Source organism: Felis catus, chromosome D1 (assembly GCF_018350175.1).
Source record: "Felis catus isolate Fca126 chromosome D1, F.catus_Fca126_mat1.0, whole genome shotgun sequence".
Taxonomy (NCBI): domain Eukaryota; kingdom Metazoa; phylum Chordata; class Mammalia; order Carnivora; family Felidae; genus Felis; species Felis catus.
Window position 1 is genome coordinate 60,288,282 of NC_058377.1, and position 21,484 is coordinate 60,309,765.

The window sequence follows — 21,484 nt, forward strand, 5'->3', positions numbered from 1 at the left end:
TATGTGAGACCAAATTTGTCATTTATTTTCATAAAAAGGTCAAATTTGAAAAAATATTTTCTGTTCTTTGAGAGTTCAGGGAGGAAATTTTAAGAAAAATTACTCAGATGCCTTCTACAATTCTGATCTTAACATATGCCTATTTCTTCTTTCTATTGTACAATATATTAGCATAAGTGTTACCATTTTACCCACTTTAAAGCATACAATTTAGTGGCATAAAGTACATATACAGTGTACAACCATCATCACTATCTTATTTCCAGAAATTTGTCATCATCCCAAACAGAAACTCTAAAACAATAACTCCTCATTTCCTTCACCTCTCAATCCCTGGTAACCTCTATTCTACTTCCTGTCTTTGAATTTGCTTATTCTAGGTACCTCATATAAATGGAATACTATAGTATGTGACCTTTTGTGTCTGGCTTATTTCACTTAGCCTGTTTTCAGGGTTCATCCATGTAGCATATAGCAGACTTTAATTCCTCTTAAAGCCTGAGTAATATTCCATTGTATGTATATATTACATTTTGTCTTTCCATTCATATGTGAATAGACATTGATGTTATTTCCACCATTTTGGCTATTGTGAATAATGCTGCTCTGAACATTGATCACCAGTATCTGAATTCCTGTTTTCAGTTTTTTTGGGTATATACCTAGGAGTGGAATTGTGGGGAATACATCATAATTCAATGTTTAATTTGAAGGAACTTGAGGAACTGCCAAACTTTTCTGTAGGCTCAAGCTGCACCATTTTACATTCCTACCAGTAATGCATGAGAGTTCCAATTATTCCACATCTTTGCTGACATTTGCTAATTTTTTGTATTTTTCATACTAGCTATCCTAATGGCTTTTGAGTTTGATTACAATGTACCTTGGTATGGATCTCTGAGTTTATCTTTCTTGATGTTTGTTGACCTGCTTGGATCAGTAGATTTACATTTTTCATTAAATTTGGGAAGTTTTCAGCCATTTTTCTTCAGATAATCTTTTTGCCCCTTTCTCTCTTTTCCTTCTGGGACTCCTGTAATGCATCGCTCGTTCCACTGCTTATGTCCCCCAGGTCCCTTAGGGGTCATTCACTTTTCTTAATATTTTTTCTGTTCCTTAGGCTCAATAATTTAACTGTCATATCATCAAGGTCACTGATTCTTCTTCACACTCAACATCTGTTTGAGCCCCCTTGGTGAATTTTTCATCTTAGTTATTCTTTTCAGCTCTAAAATTTGTTTGTTTCCTTTGAACGATTTCTGTCTCCATGTCGATATTCTGATTTTAATGCATTGTTTTTCTGATTTCCTTTATTCATGTTTTCCTTTAGCTCTTCAAGCATTTTTAAGACAGTTGTTTTAATATCTTTGTCTAGTAAGTCTGGTGGCTGGGCTTCCTCAGGGATGGTTTCTGTCAGTTTTTCTTGTTCCTTTGAATGAGCTATGTTTTCCTATTTCATTGTAATGCCTGTAATTTTTTGGTTGTTGTTGAAATATTGTTTGGTACTTTTCCAAACTACTTTTGCAGAGACTATTCCCTAGTGTGTGTAATCACTGAAATCTCTGTTCAGTTAATGTTTTGACAGATATCCTTGAATTTCAGGAGCTCTCTATGTAGACTGGCTCTGTGCTAGGGCACTTTCTCCACATATGGGTAGGCTTTTTTCTGAGCCTAGGTATCTGTGATTGTTAATTTTATGTGTCAACTGGCTAGGCCATGGTACACAGATACTTGGTCAAACGCTAGCCTAGATAGCTGTGAAGATATTTTTTTTAGATGACATTAACATTTAAATCAGTAGACTTTGAGTAAATCAGATTACCCTCCATAATGTGGATTCCTCATCCAATCAGTTGAAGGCCTTAAGAGAAGAAAGATTGAGGTCCCCTAAGAAAGAAAGACTTTTGTCTTCAGACTGCTTTCGGACTTGAGCTACAATATCACTTCTTTTCTGGGTCTCCAGTGTGCCAGCCTGCTCTGCCAATTTTAGATTTGCTAGTTCCACAATTGTGTGAGACAGTTACTTAAAATCTCTCTCTCCTTTCTCTCTCTCCCTCTCTCTCATGCTCCCCCCTCCCATTTTCTCATTAGTTTTATTTCTCTTTATAGAGAATGAGAACCCTGACTGATACAGATTTTGGTACCAAAAGTGGTTCTAGAGGAGTAGAATCTTAAGGATGAATCTTCTGAATTGGTTCTGGAGTTTCTGGAATTGATTCTCTAATCTGATTAGATTTAAAGGCACTAATGACTATTTCCAGTGGTAAAGGAAGTATTGATAGTTTATGGTGTGATGTGGTAATAGAGACACTCAAAATACCATCATTGGATGCTCCTAATCAAATACTTACAAGAGGCAAGGTTCTGGGTGATTGTGTGTATGTTCCACCTCCAGGGTGTATCAACTCTCCAGCCCTTTGTCATAATTTAGTTCATCTTGACTACCTTTTCCACACTGCTCCAATACATTGATGACGTGCTGATTAGACCTACTGAGCAAGAAGTAACAACTACTCTAGGCTTATCGGTAAGACATTTGTGTGTCATAGGGTGGGAAATAATCTGACAAAAATTTGGGGGCCTTCTACCTCTGAAATTTCTAGGGGTCAAATGGTATGAGGCATATTGAGATATTCCTTCTATGGTGAAAGATAAATTGTTGCATCTGGCTCTTCCCACAAGCAAAAGACTGGCACAAGGCCTAGTGGGCCTCTTTGGATGCTGGCGTCAGGATGGCAGTGTATTCCTCATTTAGGTATGCTACTCTGGTCTGTTTACCAAATGACCTGAAAAGCTACTGGTTTTGAGCAGGGCTTGGAACAAGAGAAGGCTCTACAATAGGCCTAGGCCCGCCCTGCAGCTGCTCTGCCACTTGTGCCATGTGATCCAGTAGGTCTATGGTGTTGAAGTGGCGGTGGCAGATAGGGTTGCTATTTGGAGCCTCTAGCAGGCTCTTTGGATTTTGGAGCAGAGCCCTGCCATCCTCTGTCAATAAGTATTCACCTTTTGAGAAACGTCTTTTGGCTTGCTACTCAGCCTTAGAAGAGACTGAATGCCTAACCATGGGCCACTAAACTGCTGTGTGACCTGAGCTTCCCGTCAGGAACTGGGTGCTGTCTGACCCACCAAGCCATAAAGCTGCACCTGCGCAGCAGCATTCCGTCATCAAATGGTATATACATTGAAGTGGTATATACAGGATTTGGCTCGAGAGGCCCTGAAAGTACAAGTAAGTTATTGAAGAAGTGGCCCAAATGCCCATGATCCTCACTCTTGCCTGCACCTTTGGGGAGGTCCCTATGATCAGTTAACAGAAGAGAAAACTCAGGCCTAGTTTACACATGGTTCTGCATAATACGCAGGAACCATAGCTCCTTTCTGGGACAGCCCTGAAGGACGCTCCATCTTATTGACAGAGTTGTGGAAGACTTTTAAGCAGGGAATACTTTTAGATAGCTCACTCTGGCTACCATGGGAAGAGTGACCTAACCTATGGGTTTGGGTCAGACTCAAGTACCATATCAGGGTCTAGTTTGGTCTTTGAAACAGACTGGTTACTGGGCGAAGAGTTGGTCTGGGTGTCTGTCAGACTTGATGCCCCTGGGGGGGCAGGACCTGATCTGTTTATGTGGGCTAGACTGGATATTTGGAGTAGGCCTGACCTGTGTGCCTATGTCAGATTGGGATATCCAGCCTGGGGGCTCACCTGTGTTTGGGACTGTTAGACTCTATAACCCAACCTGTGTGCTTGGGTTAGACTAGAGAGTGCAAGGCTGACCTGTATATTTGGTCAGACTGGGCTTCATGTCAAGTCTTAGGCTGTATTTGGGAGAGACTGGGCCCCAGGGAAGGGCCTAGCCTATTTGTTTCGGACAGGATGTTCAGAGTGGGTTGTGGCCTGTATGACACTCTGTTCAGCTTCCAGGGGGGCTCTATACATCCAAATATTAACTGGGGCTTTCTCAGGAGTCAGGGGGAAGAGGACAAAGAAACTAAACAGAAAGATAAATAGGGAAAAGCAATTTTATTATTGGAATGGAAATAGAAAAAGCATTCTAAGAATTTAAAAAGTGGTAGTTGGGGGGCGCCTGGGTGGCGCAGTCGGTTAAGCGTCCGACTTCAGCCAGGTCACGATCTCGCGGTCCATGAGTTCGAGCCCCATGTCGGGCTCTGTGCTGATGGCTCAGAGCCTGGAGCCTGTTTCCGATTCTGTGTCTCCCTCTCTCTCTGCCCCTCCCCCGTTCATGCTCTGTCTTTCTCTGTCCCAAAAATAAATAAACGTTGAAAAAAAAAATTAAAAAAAAAAAAGTGGTAGTTGGCTAACAACGGGCCTTCCCTTGAGCCCATAATCTCACGATTTCAGCCTGTCCTTCAGTGATGCCTGCTTATTTCTTATTCCCAGAAGTCACAAGCCCAACTTCCCAAGTTGATAAAGTCCTTTCACTCTGGCAGTTGCCCCTCCACTCTCATATTCTGTAGTCTCTGGCTTCTCCCCAACCTCCTGGGCTGATTTATTGCCATAGAGCATCTTTTCCACATGTTGCCGGATCTCCCTGGTCTGTACTCCATAAATGATAGGATTCAAGGATCCTGGGAGTAGCAAGTAGATGGCACTGAGCAGGTTCTGGACATCCGGAGACACAGTCTTGGCCACTCGGAAGACAATGGAGGTAGAGAGACCAGAGAGGTAGATAGTGAGGATGACCAGTAAGTGGGAGCCACATGTGTGCAAGGCCTTGGCTCGGGCTCTCCCAGAAGAGATCCAGAAGGCAGCATAGATGATGCGTGTATAGGAGGTCCCTAGCAGGGCTAGATCCAAGGTCACAGTGACCAACCGCATGGTCAGTCCCAACCCATTGTTGAAAGTCAAGTCTCCACAAGCTATGCTCAGCAGTGCAATGTACTCACAGGCAAAGTGTCGAATCACCATTGTCTGGCAGAATCGACCTCGTGACGTTAGCACCACCAAAGGCACTGCCACTTCCAGGCTCCGTGTCAGAGCAAGAATGGCCAGCACTCCCAGCAGGCGGGAAGTTATCAGGTCAGTATAGTGGAGTGGGTGACAGATGGCCACGTAGCGGTCTAGGGCCATGGCCAGCAGGATATTGTAGTCCAGGAGAGAAAAGTAGATAAAGAACATCTGGTCCAGGCAGCCATGCAGTGACATGGGGTTAGCATAATGCACAAAGCCCTCCAGCATTTTGGGCATCACGGCTGTGGCAGCACAAATGTTGACAGCCAGGAGCAGGGCGATGAGCATGTACATGGGTTGATGCAAACTCCGTTGGGCCACCACCGTGTGGATGACCAGGACGTTTGCAGAGATGATCGTCACATAAAGGAAGGTAAGAGGCAGGACCAGGAGGGGCTGCCACTCTCGCAATCCAGGGAAGCCCACCAGGAAGAAGTTGGTGTAGGAGATGCTGAAGGCACTGGTATCTCCATTCTCACCCATCACTTTGGCCTTGGGTTGGCCCCAGGAGTGGTGATCAGAGACTGTTAGAACAAAATGGTCAATGGAAGAAAGCCAATTTCTATTTTAGGGCCTGAGGGGTTTGTGATGAAGGTCCACCTCTTCATGTACATATGTCTACTCCTTTGGGGCACAGATGGGTGCTATGCCAGGTGTTACGGAAGCTACGGAGGTGAACAAGGCATCCCTTGTCCTCAGGGAGCTTTTGGCCTGTGTGTGTGAAATGTAAACTTACAAGATCCTTGTTTATCTGTGATGTTCCAGGTATTTGATTGCTGAATAGAAGATTAGGAGGAAAAGTAGGTGTGGTACATGAGGGAAAATAAAAGGTAATGGGGGGCACCTGGGTGGCTCAATCAGTTAAATGTCCGACTTTGGCCCGGGTCCATGGGTTTGAGCCCTGTGCCAGCTCTCAGGGCACAGCCTGGAGCCTGCTTCTGATTCTGTGCCTCCCTCTCTCTGCCCCTCCCCTGCTCACACTCTGTCTCTCTCAAACATAAACATTAAAAATAAAAATAAAAAAGTTATGGGCCAGAGGTAAAACTAGAAAGCATGAAGAAAACGTTTGAAAGGAGGAAATATGAGGAATTTGTGGTCCAAGAAGTGTGGAAGAACCAGGTGGGGTTTATCAGGAATGATGGCCTTACTTTTGTGCCTGGGGTGCACTGTGGCAAGGCCAGGGGAAAGTTGCTGGACCTCAAACAACAGGTCACAGGGACTCTTGCCTTCCTAAGCCTCTATAGACTGACTCTGAGGCCTCCTGCCTGGCCTTGTCCTCAGTGTCATGGATGATGATTTTGCTTTCCTCTCAATGTAAGCTCCCGGAAAGCCAGCAAACAGCATTCTTCCCGCGTGCTGCTGGAGCTGCAAGTGCTGATTTCCCCCCCAACTCCCCCCCCCCCCCCCCCGCCCACAAGCCCAGGCATCGAGGACGTACTTGAGCACTGCTTGTTGAGCAGGCCAAGGAGGAATAGGAAGAAGATGGGAGGAGGCTGAACATTTAGTTGGGCTCTGAGAGCAGTAATTTCAAAGTGTTGACCAGATTTTTGTGTAATTAAGGGAGCACATAGGAAAAGATATAGAGTCCTAGGGTTTGAACAACACAGATTACATGAAAATAGCTAACACCTATTGGACATTTACCATGTGGCAGGCAGTGTTTTCAATGCTTTCATGGATTCACTTTTTAAAATCTTCTTAATTGTGCCAGTGAAGGAAGTAAGGCACAGAGAGGTTAAGTCTAGTTCCAGGTCACACAGCTAGTAAATGGCAGAGCAGAATTTGAACCCAGACAGTCAGATCCTAAAATGCATGCTCTTAACTTTAGGATGATCAACTGTTCCCTTCCCGGCTTGCCTGAGACTTCCCTGGAGTTTGCACTGAACATCTGGTGTTCCAGGAAACCTTTGGGGCAGATCACTTCACTCTTACTACTAACTACATAGAAGATTGGAGAAGCCTTATAGATTGTGGAGCAGCTAGGAAATGGTCTTCCTTCTTATCAGTGTATTGTCTCTGAAAACCACGTTTATGTTGGTGTTCCTATAACCACCTTCTGAATACTTAGAAGAATAAAGAGGCACAGCTGTAAATTCACAGGGAGACTTCCAAAGGAAGTGGCTTTGGATTTCCAATGCCCACCATGGAATGTCTTTTTGAAAAATCTTAGAGCATTCTTTTATACAGAATAATCCAGACTTTGGGAAATGTGCCATTAGTGGGGTTGGGCAAGGGCCAGATGACATTGTGGGAGGGGGTAGAAGTCCTTAGAGTGGGGGACTTTCATAGCTGGAGGGTGGGATTGAGAAGCTGAGAGTGAGGTGAACGGTGGTCCATGATAGGACAGAGGGGCAAGAAAGAAATGCAAGCTGGAGGAGCACTGGCCAAGAAGGTGGTTAAGGACCAAGCTTCTTGCCAAATGCCAGAGTGTGTTCATTGTTAAGGGGCTTAACAAGCTGTCACGTGAACTGTAGTTTGCCCTCCTATTTTGTATTTTAGGATCACTCAGGTAAGTTCCTCAAGGGGCTCTTAGACCCTACCCTAAAGCAGTCAAGAAAGGAAATGGCAGAATAACAACCCCCTCGAGGAGAGGCAGAAGGGATGAAAAATACCGTGAGGGATGAGCAGATCAGTTAACTCGCTGATGAAAGTCTTGAGAGAGATGAAGAGGTGTTGCCAGAGTCACATCAGTCAGACTTAGGAACCAACTGGAAGTGGGGAAAGACAGAGGAATGGATAGTAATTTCAGGGTTTTTGTTAGCCAGGATGACTGCACTGGTGCTCCTAAAAGCTGAGCAAGGAAGAGCAGGGTTGGGGTTCTAGGAGGCCCAATTAATTAATTGAACTTGGATGTGGGGAGGACTCCCAGATGAAGAGGTCCCCAGTCAACAACCTGAAGTCAGATGGAGAGCTCAGATGAAAAATTAAGGCTGGAGGTGACTATGTGAGGGTTAGAAATTTATAGAGGGCATGAGACAGAGTCTTAAGGAGCAGATGGCAATGAAGGAGACCGAGGAAAAGAGGGGAGGGAGGGAGTGTGAGAGCCAGGAGCAAATGGAGTTCTGGAAACCAGAGGAGAGGCTTGGTTGCTCTGGAGGCTTCCAGGTAAAGGGCTTTACAGACAGCAGAGGCCAAAGACCAACCGAGCCAACTCACCCTACAAGTAGCAGAGGAGGGGACGGAGAGGAGGCTGAGGATGATGCCAGAGACGTGTGCTCTCTGCAGAAAGAGCCTCCCCTCCACCACTGGAAAAGTCAAAACCACACACAGAGCTGCTTTATCTCTGCCCTGTCCTCACAAACTGGCAACGGTGTTTGTCTCTCTTCCTTCAGTTCCCAGGGAGAGATGTCTCTTTTGTTCTTAGGGCGTCTTTACTTCTCACTCTCTCCCCTCAGCGTATGAAAAAGTTCATCTCTGTTAGGAGAAAGTAAGCTCCACCTTAACTTCCTATAACCCTCTAGCTTTTCATTTTTCTCCTCACATTTATTTATTTATTTATTTTTAAAGTTTATTCATTTATTTTGAGAAAGAGTACGAGCAGGGGAGGGGCAGAGAGAGAGGGAGAGAGAGAATCCCAAGCAGGCTCTGCACTGTCGGTGTGAGCCTGACGCAGAGTTTGAACTCGCGAACCGTGAGATCATGACCTGAGCTGAAATCAAGAGTCAGGCACTTAACAGACTAAGTCGCCCAGGCACCCCTCTCCTCATCTTTAAAGCAAAGCCTTGGGCATGTCTTTATTGAGCAATAATTACTGGCTCGCTGATTGAGCTCCTCGATGGATGGAAGGTGTTGCTTTCCAGCGGGGAGACCATGTCTTTTTCATCTCTGTCCCAGTGACCAGCTCTGAGCCCACAGCCAAATATGTGCTCGGTAAGTGTTGTGTTGAAGGAATAAATGCATGCACAAAGGGATTTTAAGAAACATTCTCATTTGCAACCTAGAGCAGCCCTTGGAAGTGGAATGAAGGAAGGAAGGAAAAATGAAACCCATTAAGGCTCAGAGATCCCAGGTGATTTGCTTAGTCTCACCTGACAAGAAGAGCCAGACCTGAAATTCAGGTCTTCTAACACTCTTCCATCCACACCACAGTTTTCTCCCTCACCAACTCTGCCCACCCCTCCTCCCCAACACACACAAGAGGCAACAATGGACAGGCTCCAAACGTTCTTAGTCTCAGCAGTAATACTAAGAGTTAGCATTTATTGAGCACTTACTACATGCCAGACATGATTCCAAGGCTTTTTTCTTTACTGTTCACAGCAACCCTAAGAGATGAATACTGTTTATTAACTCTGCTTATAGATGAGGACACTAAGGTTTAGAGAAGGTAACTCATATTCTTAAAGTCTCATAGGTATTAAATGATAGGGCTGGCATATGAGTGAACCTAGGTTGTTGATGATAATTGGTGGAGTTCAGGTCCAATCTCAGGTTTTCCTGCCTCCAAATCCCCATCAAGCTCTGGTCTTCTCACCCCCAACCTCACCATGGAAACCTGTAGTGGTGTCCTGTCGGGGTGCAGCCTGCTGTGGCTCTCGGTTCACCTCTGAAAAGGTAAGGCACCAAGGCACTGATCTATGAGGCTGAAGGGGAGGGATGGATAAGTAGACCCGTGGTTCCAGAGGAGGAGCCTGAGGAGATTCTCAGTGGGCAGTCATGTCCACAGACACCAAGGAGGAAACAGTGAGAAACCCAGAACTCAGGGAGGACCCCAGGGAGAGAGGCTGGGTGGAGGGGACAGTGTATGAACATTTTTATTTCTATGGCTCTTGGTGTTTCTCAGAGAGCAGTCACAGCTTCTGAGGGATTCATTTTACAGATGCCCCATTAGAAGCTTAGAGAGAACAAGCCAGGGTTCAGGTCAGATTCCATCCCAGGGGCACCAATAGGCAGAAGCTGGGTATCGCTGACCGGGATGACCAGGACTCAGCTGAGGGGAAGGGACTCTTGCAATGTGGGGGTTATATAGGCACTCAGGGATCACCCAAAGGAGGGAAAGGGCACTTGGGTGACCACGGGAGAGCCAGGGACCTGATTTAGGAGCGGGTGTGTGTGTGCGCGCACACACACACACATTGCTGAGGTACTTACTTGTCCGGTGTGGGTGGCTCAGGATCTGGGACAGGAGGTGACTCCAGTGTGGACTCTGCTGTGAATAGCCGAGACCCACAGAAGCGAGGGTTGTCTCCTCCAGGGAGGTATCACCACTCTGTCTTCTGGAATCTGGAAATAGGGGAACTGGAAATCTCCTCTTTTCCTCTTTTTCTGCTTTCTTTGGATTTAATGTTTTTTCTTTATGATTCAATTCTTCTTTCTTTTAATGTTCATTTGTTTTTGAGAGAGCAAGAAAGAGAGTGAGCGCATGTGCATGTGGGAGAGGGACAGAGAGTGACAGAGAGAGAATCTTAAACAGGCTCCATGTTCAATGAGGAGCCTGATGTGGGGCTTGATCTCACAACCCTGAGATCATGACCTTAGCTGAAATCAAGAGTCAGACACTTGACTGAGCACCAGGTGCCCTGATTCGATTCTACTTCTTAGCTTATTAGCTGTGCCTTATTCCTTGTGTCATTTTACAGGTTGCTTTAGCATTTGTGATGCATATCTTTTAACTTACCACAGTTTATTTTAAATTGTTATTATGCCACTTCAACAAACAGTATGAAATCCTGACAGCAAGGTTCTTTTATTTCCTCTCTCCCAGTATTCATGTTACTGTATTTCTGTTTTATTTCTACATAAATTATGAAGTCCACAATACATTGTATATATTTTTGGCTTTCTACAATCCATCATATCCTAAAGAGATTTAGAAAAGAAAAAAATTATGGTTGAAAAATTCATTCATGTTGCATGCTACTGTATTTTATTGTTTTTTAAATTTTTTTAATGTTTATTTATTTTTGAGAGACAGAGAGATAGAGCGTAAGCACCAGGGGACAGAGAGAGAGGGAGACACAGAATCTGAAGCAGGCTCCAGGCTCTGAGCTGTCAGCACAGAGCCCAATGCAGGGCTCAAACTCATCAGCCGTGGGAACATGACCTGAGCCGAAGTCAGACACTTAACCAACTGAGTCACCCAGATGCCCACCCCTTTATTTTTAAATTTTTTTAAATGTTTATTTATTTTTGAGAGACAGAGAAACATAGTGTGAGCAGGGGAGGGACAGAGAGAGAGGGAGACATAGAATTTATTGTTTTAATTTTTTTGGTTTATTTTTAAAGTATTTATTTATTTATTTATATTAGATAAAGGTATTCTTTAATCTCCATCACCTATTTTACCCATCCCCCTGCCTATCTCCCCACTGGTAACATCAGTGTTTTCTCTATAGTTACGAGTCTGTTTGTTGGTGTATCTATCTTTTCCTTTGCTCATTTGTTTTGTTTCTTAAATTCTGAATATGAGTGAGATCATATGGTTTTTGTCTTTCTCTGACTGACTTATTTAGCAAAAATGCACTCTAGCTCCATCCATGTTGCTACAAATGAAAAGATTTCATTCTTATTTATGGCTGAGTAATATTCCATTGTGTATATATACCACAATTTCTTTATTGATAGGCACTTGGGCTACTTCCATAGTTTGACTCTTGTAAATAAAACTGTAGTAAATATAGGGGTGCATATATCCCTTTGAATTAGTGTTTTTGTATTTTTTGGGTAAATATCAAGTAAATATGAAGTACTGGATCATGGGGTATTTTTTAACTGTTTGAGGAATCTCCATACTATTTTCCACAGTGTCTGTACCCACCGACAGTGCACGAGGGTTCCTCTTTCTCCACATTCTCACCAACACTTGTTGTTTCTTGTGTTTTTGATTTTAGCCATTCTGACAGGTGTGAAGTGATATCTCATTGCAGTTTTGATTCACATTTCCCTGGTGATGAGTGATGTTGAGCACCTGTTCATGTGTCTCTGTTGGCCATATGTATGTCTTCTTTGGAGAAATGTCTGTTCATGTCTTATGTCCATTTTTAAATTGGATTATTTGTTTTTGGAGTGTTGAGTTGTATCAGTTTTTTATATATTTTGGATACTAACCCTTTGTTGGATATGTCATTTGCAAATATCTTCTCCCATTTTGAAGATTGCCTTTTAGTTTTGTTGATTGTTTCCTTCGCTGTGCAGAAACTTTATTTTTATGTAATCTAAATAGTTTGTTTTTGCTTTTATTTCCCTTGCTGATGTTAGAGAAATTACTGCCTGTGCTCTCTTCTAGAATTTTTATGGTTTCAGGCCTCACATTTAAGTTTTTAATCCATTTTGAGTTTATTTTGTGTATGTATAGAAAGTGGACCAGTTTCATTCTTTTGCATGTAGCTGTCCAGTTTTCCCTATACCATTAGTTGAAGAGACTATTTCCCATTGGATATTATTTCTCCTTTGTCAAAGATTAATTGACCATATAATTGTGGGTTTATTTCTGGGTTTTCAATTCTATTCTGTTGATACAGGCATCTATTTTTATGCCAGTACTATACTATTTTTTATTTAATTTTTACTTAAATTTTTAAAAAATTTACATCCAAGTTAGTTAGCATTAAGTGCAACAATGATTTCAGGAGTAGATTCCTTAATGCCCCTAACCCATTTAGCCCATCCCCCTCCCACAACCCCTCTAGTAACCTTCTGTTTGTCCTCCATATTTAAGAGTCTCTTATGTTTTTGTCCCCCTCCCTGTTTTTATATTATTTTTGCTTCCCTTCCCTTATGTTCATCTGTTTTGTATCTTAAAGTCCTCAAATGAATGAAGTCATGTATTTGTCTTTCTCCAACTAATTTCGCTTAGCAAAATACACTCTAGTTCCATACACGTAGTTGCAAATGGCAAGATTTCAATGGCATTTTTGATTGCCAAGTAATACTCGATTATATATATATATACCACATCTTCTTTATCCATTCATCCATTGATGGACATTTGGGCTCTTTCCATACTTTGGCTATTGTTGATAGTGCTGCTATAAACGTGCATGCGTTTGAAACAGCACACCTGTTTCACCCTTTGAAACAGCACACCTGTATCCCTTGAATAAATACCTAGTAGTGCAATTGGTGGGGCATAGGGTAGTTCTATTTTTAGTTTTTTGAGGAACCTCCATACCATTTTCCAGAGTGGCTGCACCAGTTTGCATTCCCACCAGCTGGGCAAGAGATCCTCTTTCTCTGCCTCCACGCCAACATCTCTTGTTGCCTGAGTTGTTAATGTTAGCCATTCTGACAGATGTGAGGTGATATCTCATCGTGGTTTTGATTTGTATTTCCCTGATGCTGAGGGATGTGGAGCATTTTTTTCATGTGTCGGTTGGCCATCTGGATGTCTTCTTCTTTGGAGAAGTATCTATTCATGTATTTTGCCCATTTCTTCACTGGATTATTGGTTTTTTTGGGTGTTGAGTTTGGTAAGTTCTTTATAGATTTTGGATACTAACCCTTTATCTGATATGTCATTTGCAAATATCTTCTCCCATTCCACCAGTTGCCTTTTAGCTTTGCTGATTGTTTCCTTCGCGGTGCAGAAGATTTTTATCTTGGTGAGTTCCCGATAGTTCATTTTTGCTTTGTTTTCCTTTGTCTCCAGAGACGTGTTGAGTAAGAAGTTGCTGCGGCCAAGATCAAAGAGGTTTTTGCCTGATTTCTCCTCAAGGATTTTGATGGCTTTGCTTCCTGTCTTACATTCAGGTCTTTCATCCATTTTGAGTTTATTTTTGTGTATGGTGTAAGAAAGTGGTCCAGGTTCATTCTTCTGCATGTCACTGTCCAGTTTTCCCAGCACCACTTGCTGAAGAGACTGTCTTTATTCCATTGGATATTCTTTCCTGCTTTGTCAAAGATTAGTTGGCCATACGTCTGTGGGTCCATTTCTGGGTTCTCTATTCTGTTCCATTGATCTGTCTGTTCTTTTGCCAGTACCATGCTGTCTTGATGATTACAGCTTTGTAGTATAGCTTGAAGTCTGGGATTGTGATGCCTCCTGCTTTGGTTTTCTTTTTCCAGATTGCTGTGGCTATTCAGGGACTTTTCTGGTTCCATACAAATTTTAGGATTATTTGTTCTAGCTCTCTGAAGAATGCTGGTGTTATTTTGATAGGGATTGGATTGAATATGTAGATTGCTTTGGGTAGTATGGACATTTTAACAGTATTTGTTCTTCCTATCCAGGAGCATGGAATCTTTCTCCATTTTTTGGTGTCTTCTTCAATTTCTTTCATAAGCTTTCTATAGTTTTTAGTGTATAGATTTTTCACCTCTTTGGTTAGATTTATTCCTAGGTATTTTATGGTTTTTGGTGTAACAGTAAATGGGATTGATTCCTCTGGGTTTTCCAGGGCATCATTGTCATCTGCAAAGAGTGAAAGTTTGACCTCCTCCTAGCTGATTTGGATGCCTTTTATTTCTTTGTGTCGTCTGATTGCTGAGGCTAAGACTTCTAATACTATGTTGAATAACAGTGGTGAGAGTGGATGTCCCTGTCTTGTTCCTGACCTTAGGGGGAAAGCTCTCAGTTTTTCCCCATTGAGGATGATATTAGCGTTGGGTCTTTCATATGCAGCTTTTATGATCTCGAGGTATGCTCCTTTCATCCCTACTTTCTTAGAGGTTTTTATCAAGAAAGGATACTGTATTTTCTCTGCATCTATTGAGAGGATCATTTGGTTCTTGTCCTTTCTTTTTTGATGTGACAAATCACACTGATTGTTTGCAGATATTGAACCAGCCCTGCATGCCCTGTATAAATCCCACTTGGTGTTGGTGAATAATTTTTTTAATGTATTGTTGGATCCAGTTGGCTAATATCTTGTTAAGAATTTTTGCATCCATATTCATCAGGGAAATTGGTCTATAGTTCTCCTTTTTGGTGGGGTCTCTGTCTGGTTTTGAAATCAAGGTAATGCTGGCTTCATAGAAAGAGTTTGGAAGTTTTCCTTCCATTTCTATTTTTTGGAACAGCCTGAAGAGAATAAGTGCTAACTCTTCCTTAAGTGTTTGGTAGAATTCCCCTGGAAAGTCATCTGGCCTTGGACTCTTGTTTTTTTGGAAGATTTTTGACTACTAATTTTTCTTTGCTGGTAATGGGTCTGTTCAAATTTTCTATTTCTTCCCATTTCAGTTTTGGTAGTGTATACGTTTCTAGGAATTTGTCCATTTATTCCAGATTTCCCATTTTATTGGCATATAGTTGCTCATAATATTCTTTTATTATTGTATTTATTTCTGCTATGTTGGTTGTGATCTCTCCTCTTTCATTCTTGTTTTTATTTATTTGGGTCCTTTCCTTTTTCTTTTTGATCCAACTGGCTAGTGGTTTATCAATTTTGTTAATTCTTTCAAAGAACCAGATTCTGGTTTCTTTGATCTGTTCTGATTTTTTTTTTTTTTTTTGGTTTCGGTAGCATTAATTTCTGCTCTAATCTTTATTATTTCCTGTTTCTGCTGGTGTGGGGTTTTATTTGCTGTTCTTTTTCCAGCTCCTTAAGGCATAAGGTTAGGCTGTATATCTGACATCGTTCTTCCTTCTTTAGGAAGACCTGGATTGCTATATACTTTCCTCTTGTGACCACCTTTGCTGCGTCCCAGAGGTTTTGGGTTGTGGTGTTATCATTTTCATTGGCTTCCATATATTTTTTAATTTCCTCTTTAAAAAATTAATAATAATTTCCTCTTTAACTTCTTGGTTAGCCCATTCATTCTTTAGTAGGATGTTTTTCAGTCTCCAAGTATTTGTTACCTTTCCAAATTTTTTCTTGTGGTTGATTTCGAGTTTCATAGCGTTGTGGTCTGAAAATATGCATGGTATGATCTCAATCTTTTTGTACTTACTTAGGGATGATTTGTATCCAAGTATATAGTCTATTCTGGAGAACATCCCATGTGCACTGGAGAAGAATGTATATTCTGCTGCTTTAGGATGAAATGTTTTGAATATATCTGTTAAGTCCATCTGGTCCAGTGTGTCATTCAAAGCCATTGTTTCCTTGTTGATTTTTTGAGTATATGATCTGTCCATTGTTGTGAGTGGGGTGTTGAAGTCTTTTACTATTATGGTATTACTATTGATGAGTTTCTTTATGTTTGTGATTAATTGATTTACATATTTGGGTGCTTTCACATTTGGCGCATAAATGTGTTTACAATTGTTAGGTCTTCTTGGTGGATAGTCCCCTTGATTATGATATAATGCCTTCTTCATCTCTTGATAAAGGCTTTATTTTAAAGTCTAGATTGTCTGATATAAGTATGGCTATTCCAGCTTTCTTTTGTTGACTATTAGCATGATAGATGGTTCTCCACCCCCTTATTTTCAATCTGAAGGTGTCTTGAGGTTTAAAGTGGGTCTCTTGTAAACAGCATATAGATGGATCTTGTTTTCTTATCCATTCTGTTACCCTATGTCTTTTGATTGGAGCACTGTGTCCATTGATGTTTAGAGTACTGAAAGATATGAATTTATTGCCATTATGATGCTTGTAGAGTTGGAGTTTCTGGTGGTGTTCTCTGGTCCTTTCTAATCTTTGTTGCTTTTGATATATATATATATTTTATCTTTTCTCTCCTCAGAGAATCCGCCTTAAAATTTCTTGCAGGGCTGGTTTAGTGGTCACAAACTCTTTTAATTTTTGTTTGTCTGGGAAACTTTTTATCTCTCCTTCTATTTTGAATGACAGCCTTTCTGGGTAAAGAATTCTTGGCTGCATATTTTTTTCTGATTCAGCACATTGAATATATCCTGCCACTCTTTTCTGGCCTGCCAAGTTTCTGTGGATAGGTCTGCTGCACACCTGATCTGTGTTCTCTTGTAGGTTAGGGACTTTTTTTCCCTTGCTGCTTTCATGATTCTCTCCTTGCCTGAGTATTTTGTGAATTTGACTATGATATGCCTTGTTGATGGTTGGTTTTTGTTGAATCTAATGGAGCTCCTCTGTTGCTTCCTGGATTTTGATGTCTGTGTCTTTCCCCAGGTTAGGAAAGTTTACTGCTATGATTTGCTCACATAACCCTTCTACCCCTATTTTTCTCTCTTCCTCTTCTGGGACCTCTATGATTCTGATGTTCCCTTTTAATGAGTCACTGATTTCTCTAATCCTTAAATCGTGCTTTTGCCTTAATCTCCCTCTTTTTTTTTTTTTTTTTGCTTCATTATTCTCTATAAGTTTGTCCTCTATATTGCTGATTCTCAGTTCTGCCTCATCCATCCTTGCCACTGCTGCATCCATCCATGATTGCAGCTCAGTTATAGAATTTTTAATTTCATTCTATTTTTTACTTCTTTTATCTCTGCAGAAAGGGATTCTAATCTATTTTTGAGTCCAGCTAGTATTCTTATTATCGTGATTCTAAATTCTGGTTCAGATATCTTGCTTGTATCTGTGTTGGTTAAATCCCTGGCTGTTGTTTCTTCATGCCCTTTCTTTTGGGGTGAATTCATTCATTTTGTCATTTTGAAGGGAGAAAAGGAATTAATGAGGTAGGAAAATTAAAATTAAAAAAATTAAAATTAAAAAAATATTAAAATTAAAAATTAAAAACACACACAAAATCTAATAAATGATGAAAAATCCTAGGTGTGTTTTGGTCTCTGTGTTCAAAGTGGTTTGATAGATTAGAATAAAAAGGGGGGAGAAAGGAAATTGTTTCAGAATTTGAAAAAATGAATACACTGAAGTAGACTAAAATTAAACTATGGGAGTAAAATAGAATTTGAAAAAAATTACACAAAAGTAAAGACTATAGTAGAAAAAATAAAAGAAAAACATTTTAATAGAAATTTAAAGTAAAAATGAAGTTTTTCTCTTTCTGTATTCAAGAAAAAGAAAATAAACCAAAAAGAGAAAAAAGAGGGGAAAAAAAATCGTTTGAAAATTTGAAAAAGTGAATAATGATGGAAGTAAAATAGAATTTTAAAAAATTTACACAAAAGGAAAAAATATAGTAAAAAAATTAAAGAACAATATTTTGAATAAAAATTGAAAATAAAAATGAATTTTTTCTCTTTCTGTATTCAAGAAAAAGAAAAGAAGTGAAAAAGAGAAAAAGAAAAAAAAAAGAAAGAAAATTGAATAGATGGACCTGCTAGCAGATTGAAATAGGACTGAAATTACTTTGTTTTCCCCTAGAAGTCAGACTATGAATCGCTTTATAGTCCATAAACTAAGCAGGCGGTGAGACTTGTGTTCTGAAGAGCGAGGTTGGCCCAGTTGGGCAGGGCTTAGTGTAGTGGCTCTGTCCTCCACTAGATGGCGCTGCTAGCCTATGGGGGTTGAGTTGTAGCGCTGGCTCGTAGGTGCATATGCGCATGCGCGGGAGTGGTGAAACTGGCGTCACCCAGCCACACAGTCTCTAGTATTGAGACTCTGTTCTCCCCGGTTAGCAATTGCTCACACATCCTCTGTCTTCAGCTTTTGTCCACTCCCCTCTTTTTCACTGTCTGTGACCAAGCCCCAGGCAGTACTTGTCTCCTGTGTTTTGTCTCAGGTGTGGCTGTTTTCCCTGGCCCCTTACTTCTGAAGGACTGCAGCTTTGACCCGTTCTGCCCCTCTGTGGGCGGGTCTCACTGAGCAATGGCTGAATGTCTGCTGCACCCAGGAACGCTTGCTGGACCCTGCTGCTGCCTGTGCCCCGAGACTGTGGCTGGGTGCCAGCCCGCCCCAGAAAAAGTTCACGAGATAGTGTAGCAGCAGCGTCTCAGGGATTATGGAAAATCACAACACACATCTGACACCAGGCTTCACCCTCAACAACCTTGCCCCAGCACCAGCGAATGCAGCTGCCTTCCGGGGTCTGCTGGGACCAGGTGGCTTCAACAGTCTCTACCAAATGTCCTTCTAGCAGTGGAACCGCTTTTCCCTGTGTGGCCCAAGAACCTCCTGGACCCCACTTTGCTCCTGGGGATTCGCCCTTCCCACCAGAGCACCACCAGGTATGGAGCTGCGGAGTTGCAGCCTTTGCGCTCCCCTTGTTTACAGTCTTAATGGAATTTAAACCCTCTCCTTTCTCCTTTCTCCCTTTTTAGTTTAGTCCCTGTGGCTGTTTCCAATTTTCCACTTTCTCTCCAGCTGCTTTTGGAGAGGAGTGCTTTTCCCATATTCTCTCCACCCGGCCTCCCCCCCCCCCCCAATCTCTGTCCTCTCTCCACCTGCAAAAGCAGCTCCCTGCCCACTGCGGCCCCTCACTCCCCAAGTTCACCTCTCTGTGCCACGTACCTGCTGAATTCTGTGGTTCCATTTGTGCAGATTGTTGTGTTAATCCTCTAATCAGTTTTCTAGGTGTGCAGGATGGTTTAGTGTTGGTCTGGATGTATTTCATGGACGCGAGACACACAAAAAACTTCCATGCTGTTCTGCCATCTTGGCTCCTTCCCTGTGTGTAGAGTCTTAATGGAATTTAAACCCTCTCTTTTCTCCTTTCTCCCTTTCTTGTTAAGTCCTTGCGGCTGTTTCCACTTTTCCACTTTCTCTCCAGCTGCTTTCGGGGTGGGGGTTCTTTTCCCATACTCTCTCCTCCCCTCCCCCAGTCTCTGTCCTCTCTCCACAAGCAAATCAGCTCCCTGCCCTCCACAGCTTCTCTCTCCCCCACAGTTCACCTGTCCGCACCACGTACCTGCTGAGTTCTGTGGTTCAGGTTGTGCAGATTGTTATGTTAATTCTCAAATCAGTTTTCTAGGTGTGCAGGATAGTTTAGTGTTGATCTGGCTGTATTTCATGTGCGAGAGACACAAAAAAGACTTCCTTGCTGTGTCACCATCTTGGCTCCTCCCCTCCAGTATTATACTGTTTCAATTATTACTGCTTTGTAATAGAGCTTGAAGTCTGGAATTGTGATACTTCTGTTTTTTCTTTTTCAAGATTGCTTTGGCTTTTCGAGGTCTTTTGTGGTTTGATACCCATTTTAGGATTGTTTGTTTTAGCTCTGTGAAAAATGCTGTTGGTATTTTGAGAGGAATTGCATTAAATGTGTAGACTGCTTTGGGCAGTATAGACATTTGAACACTATTTGTTCTTCTAACCCATGAGCATGGAATGTCTTTCCATTTCTTTGTGTTGTCTTGAATTTCTTTCATCACTATATTGTAGTTTTCAGGGTACAGGTCTTTCACCTCTTCAGTTGAGTTTATTCCTAGATATTTGATTGTTTTTGGAGCAACTGGAAATGGGGATGTTTCCTTAAATTCAGTTTCTGCTGATTCATTATAGTGTATAGGAATGCAACAGATTTCTCTACATTGATTTTGTATCCCACAACTTTACTGAATCCATTTATCAGTTCTAGTAGTTTTTGGTGGACTCTTCAGGGTTTTTTGTATTTAGTATCATGTCATCTACAAAATGTGAGTGTTTTATGTCTTCCTTCCCAATTTGGATGTCTTTAACTTTTTTTTTTTTAAAGTTTTCTGTACTTTAGGGAGAGAGAGAGACAGAGATTGAGAGAGAGAGATCGAGAGAGAGAGAGACATCGAGTGCTTGTGTGCAAGCAAGGGAAGAGCTAAAAGAGTGGGAGACCCAGAATCTGAAGCAGGCTCCAGGCTCCAAGCTGTTAGCGCAGAGCCCAATGTGGGGCTTGAACTGGAGAACTGTGAGATCATGATCTGAGCCGAAAGTTGGACACTTAACTGACAAGTTAAGCCCCCCAGGCACCCTGTCTTTTATTTCTTTATGTTGTCTCATTGCTTCTAGTACTATGTTGAATCAAAGTGGTGAGTGGACATCCTTGTCTTGTTCCTGATTTTAGGGGAAAATGTCTCAGTTTCTTTTTTACCATTGAGTATGATGTTAGCTGTGGGTTTTTCATATATGGCTTTTATTATGTTGAGGAATGTTCCCTCTAGACCTACTTTGCACAGGGTTTTTATCATGAATGGGTGTTGTACTTGTGAATGTATTTTATTGTCAATAGCATTCTAATGTATGAATGTACCATAATGTATTTACACATTTTATTGCCAAAGGACATTATATTATTTCTAGTTTTTCACAATTAGGAACAATGCCACTGTGAATATTCTTGTACATGTATTTTGATGCCCATGTGTCTGAGGATATTTTGGGGGTTAAGAGGTATGCATATCTTAGGTTCACTAGATAATGGCAAATTGTCCTCAAAGTGGTTCAGCAATCTACAATCTCATTAGTAGTGCATTGAGAGTTTTCGTGGTCATCTTCTGGGAAATTTTGAAATACATATACAAATATGGTATGTTTATACAATAGATGTGTGAAGTTGTACAGTGCACAACCTGAACATCTATATGTGAGAGGCTGGAGGTCAAATGCCTTTTCTTATGCTTATTTTCTGAAGTGACTGTTCAAGTCTTCTGCCTATTTTACTATTGTCTTTTTCTTACTGATTTGTAGTTGTTCTTTATATATTCTGGATACTAGTTCATTGTTGGTTAAACCACCTACAGGTCCTCTGATGGACTTCCATTTGCTGACCATTAACCTTCTTAGAACAGTCTCTTCTCTGGGCTTTGGTGAGGCCACTCTCCCTTTAGTTTCTTCTTGCCTCTCT

The 21,484-nt window shown here is 41.6% G+C and overlaps 1 protein-coding gene across 1 annotated transcript; it reads right to left on the minus strand.

Annotated features, from left to right (window-relative positions):
• Nucleotides 1-4,265: 4,265 nt before the first annotated feature.
• On the minus strand, nucleotides 4,266-5,559 carry LOC105260972 (olfactory receptor 52L1-like). Its single transcript, XM_011286674.4, has one exon. The coding sequence runs from the start codon at nucleotides 5,453-5,455 to the stop codon at nucleotides 4,406-4,408; it is 1,050 nt and encodes a 349-aa protein (XP_011284976.1). The 5' UTR covers nucleotides 5,456-5,559; the 3' UTR covers nucleotides 4,266-4,405.
• Between the last annotated feature and the right edge of the window lie 15,925 nt (nucleotides 5,560-21,484).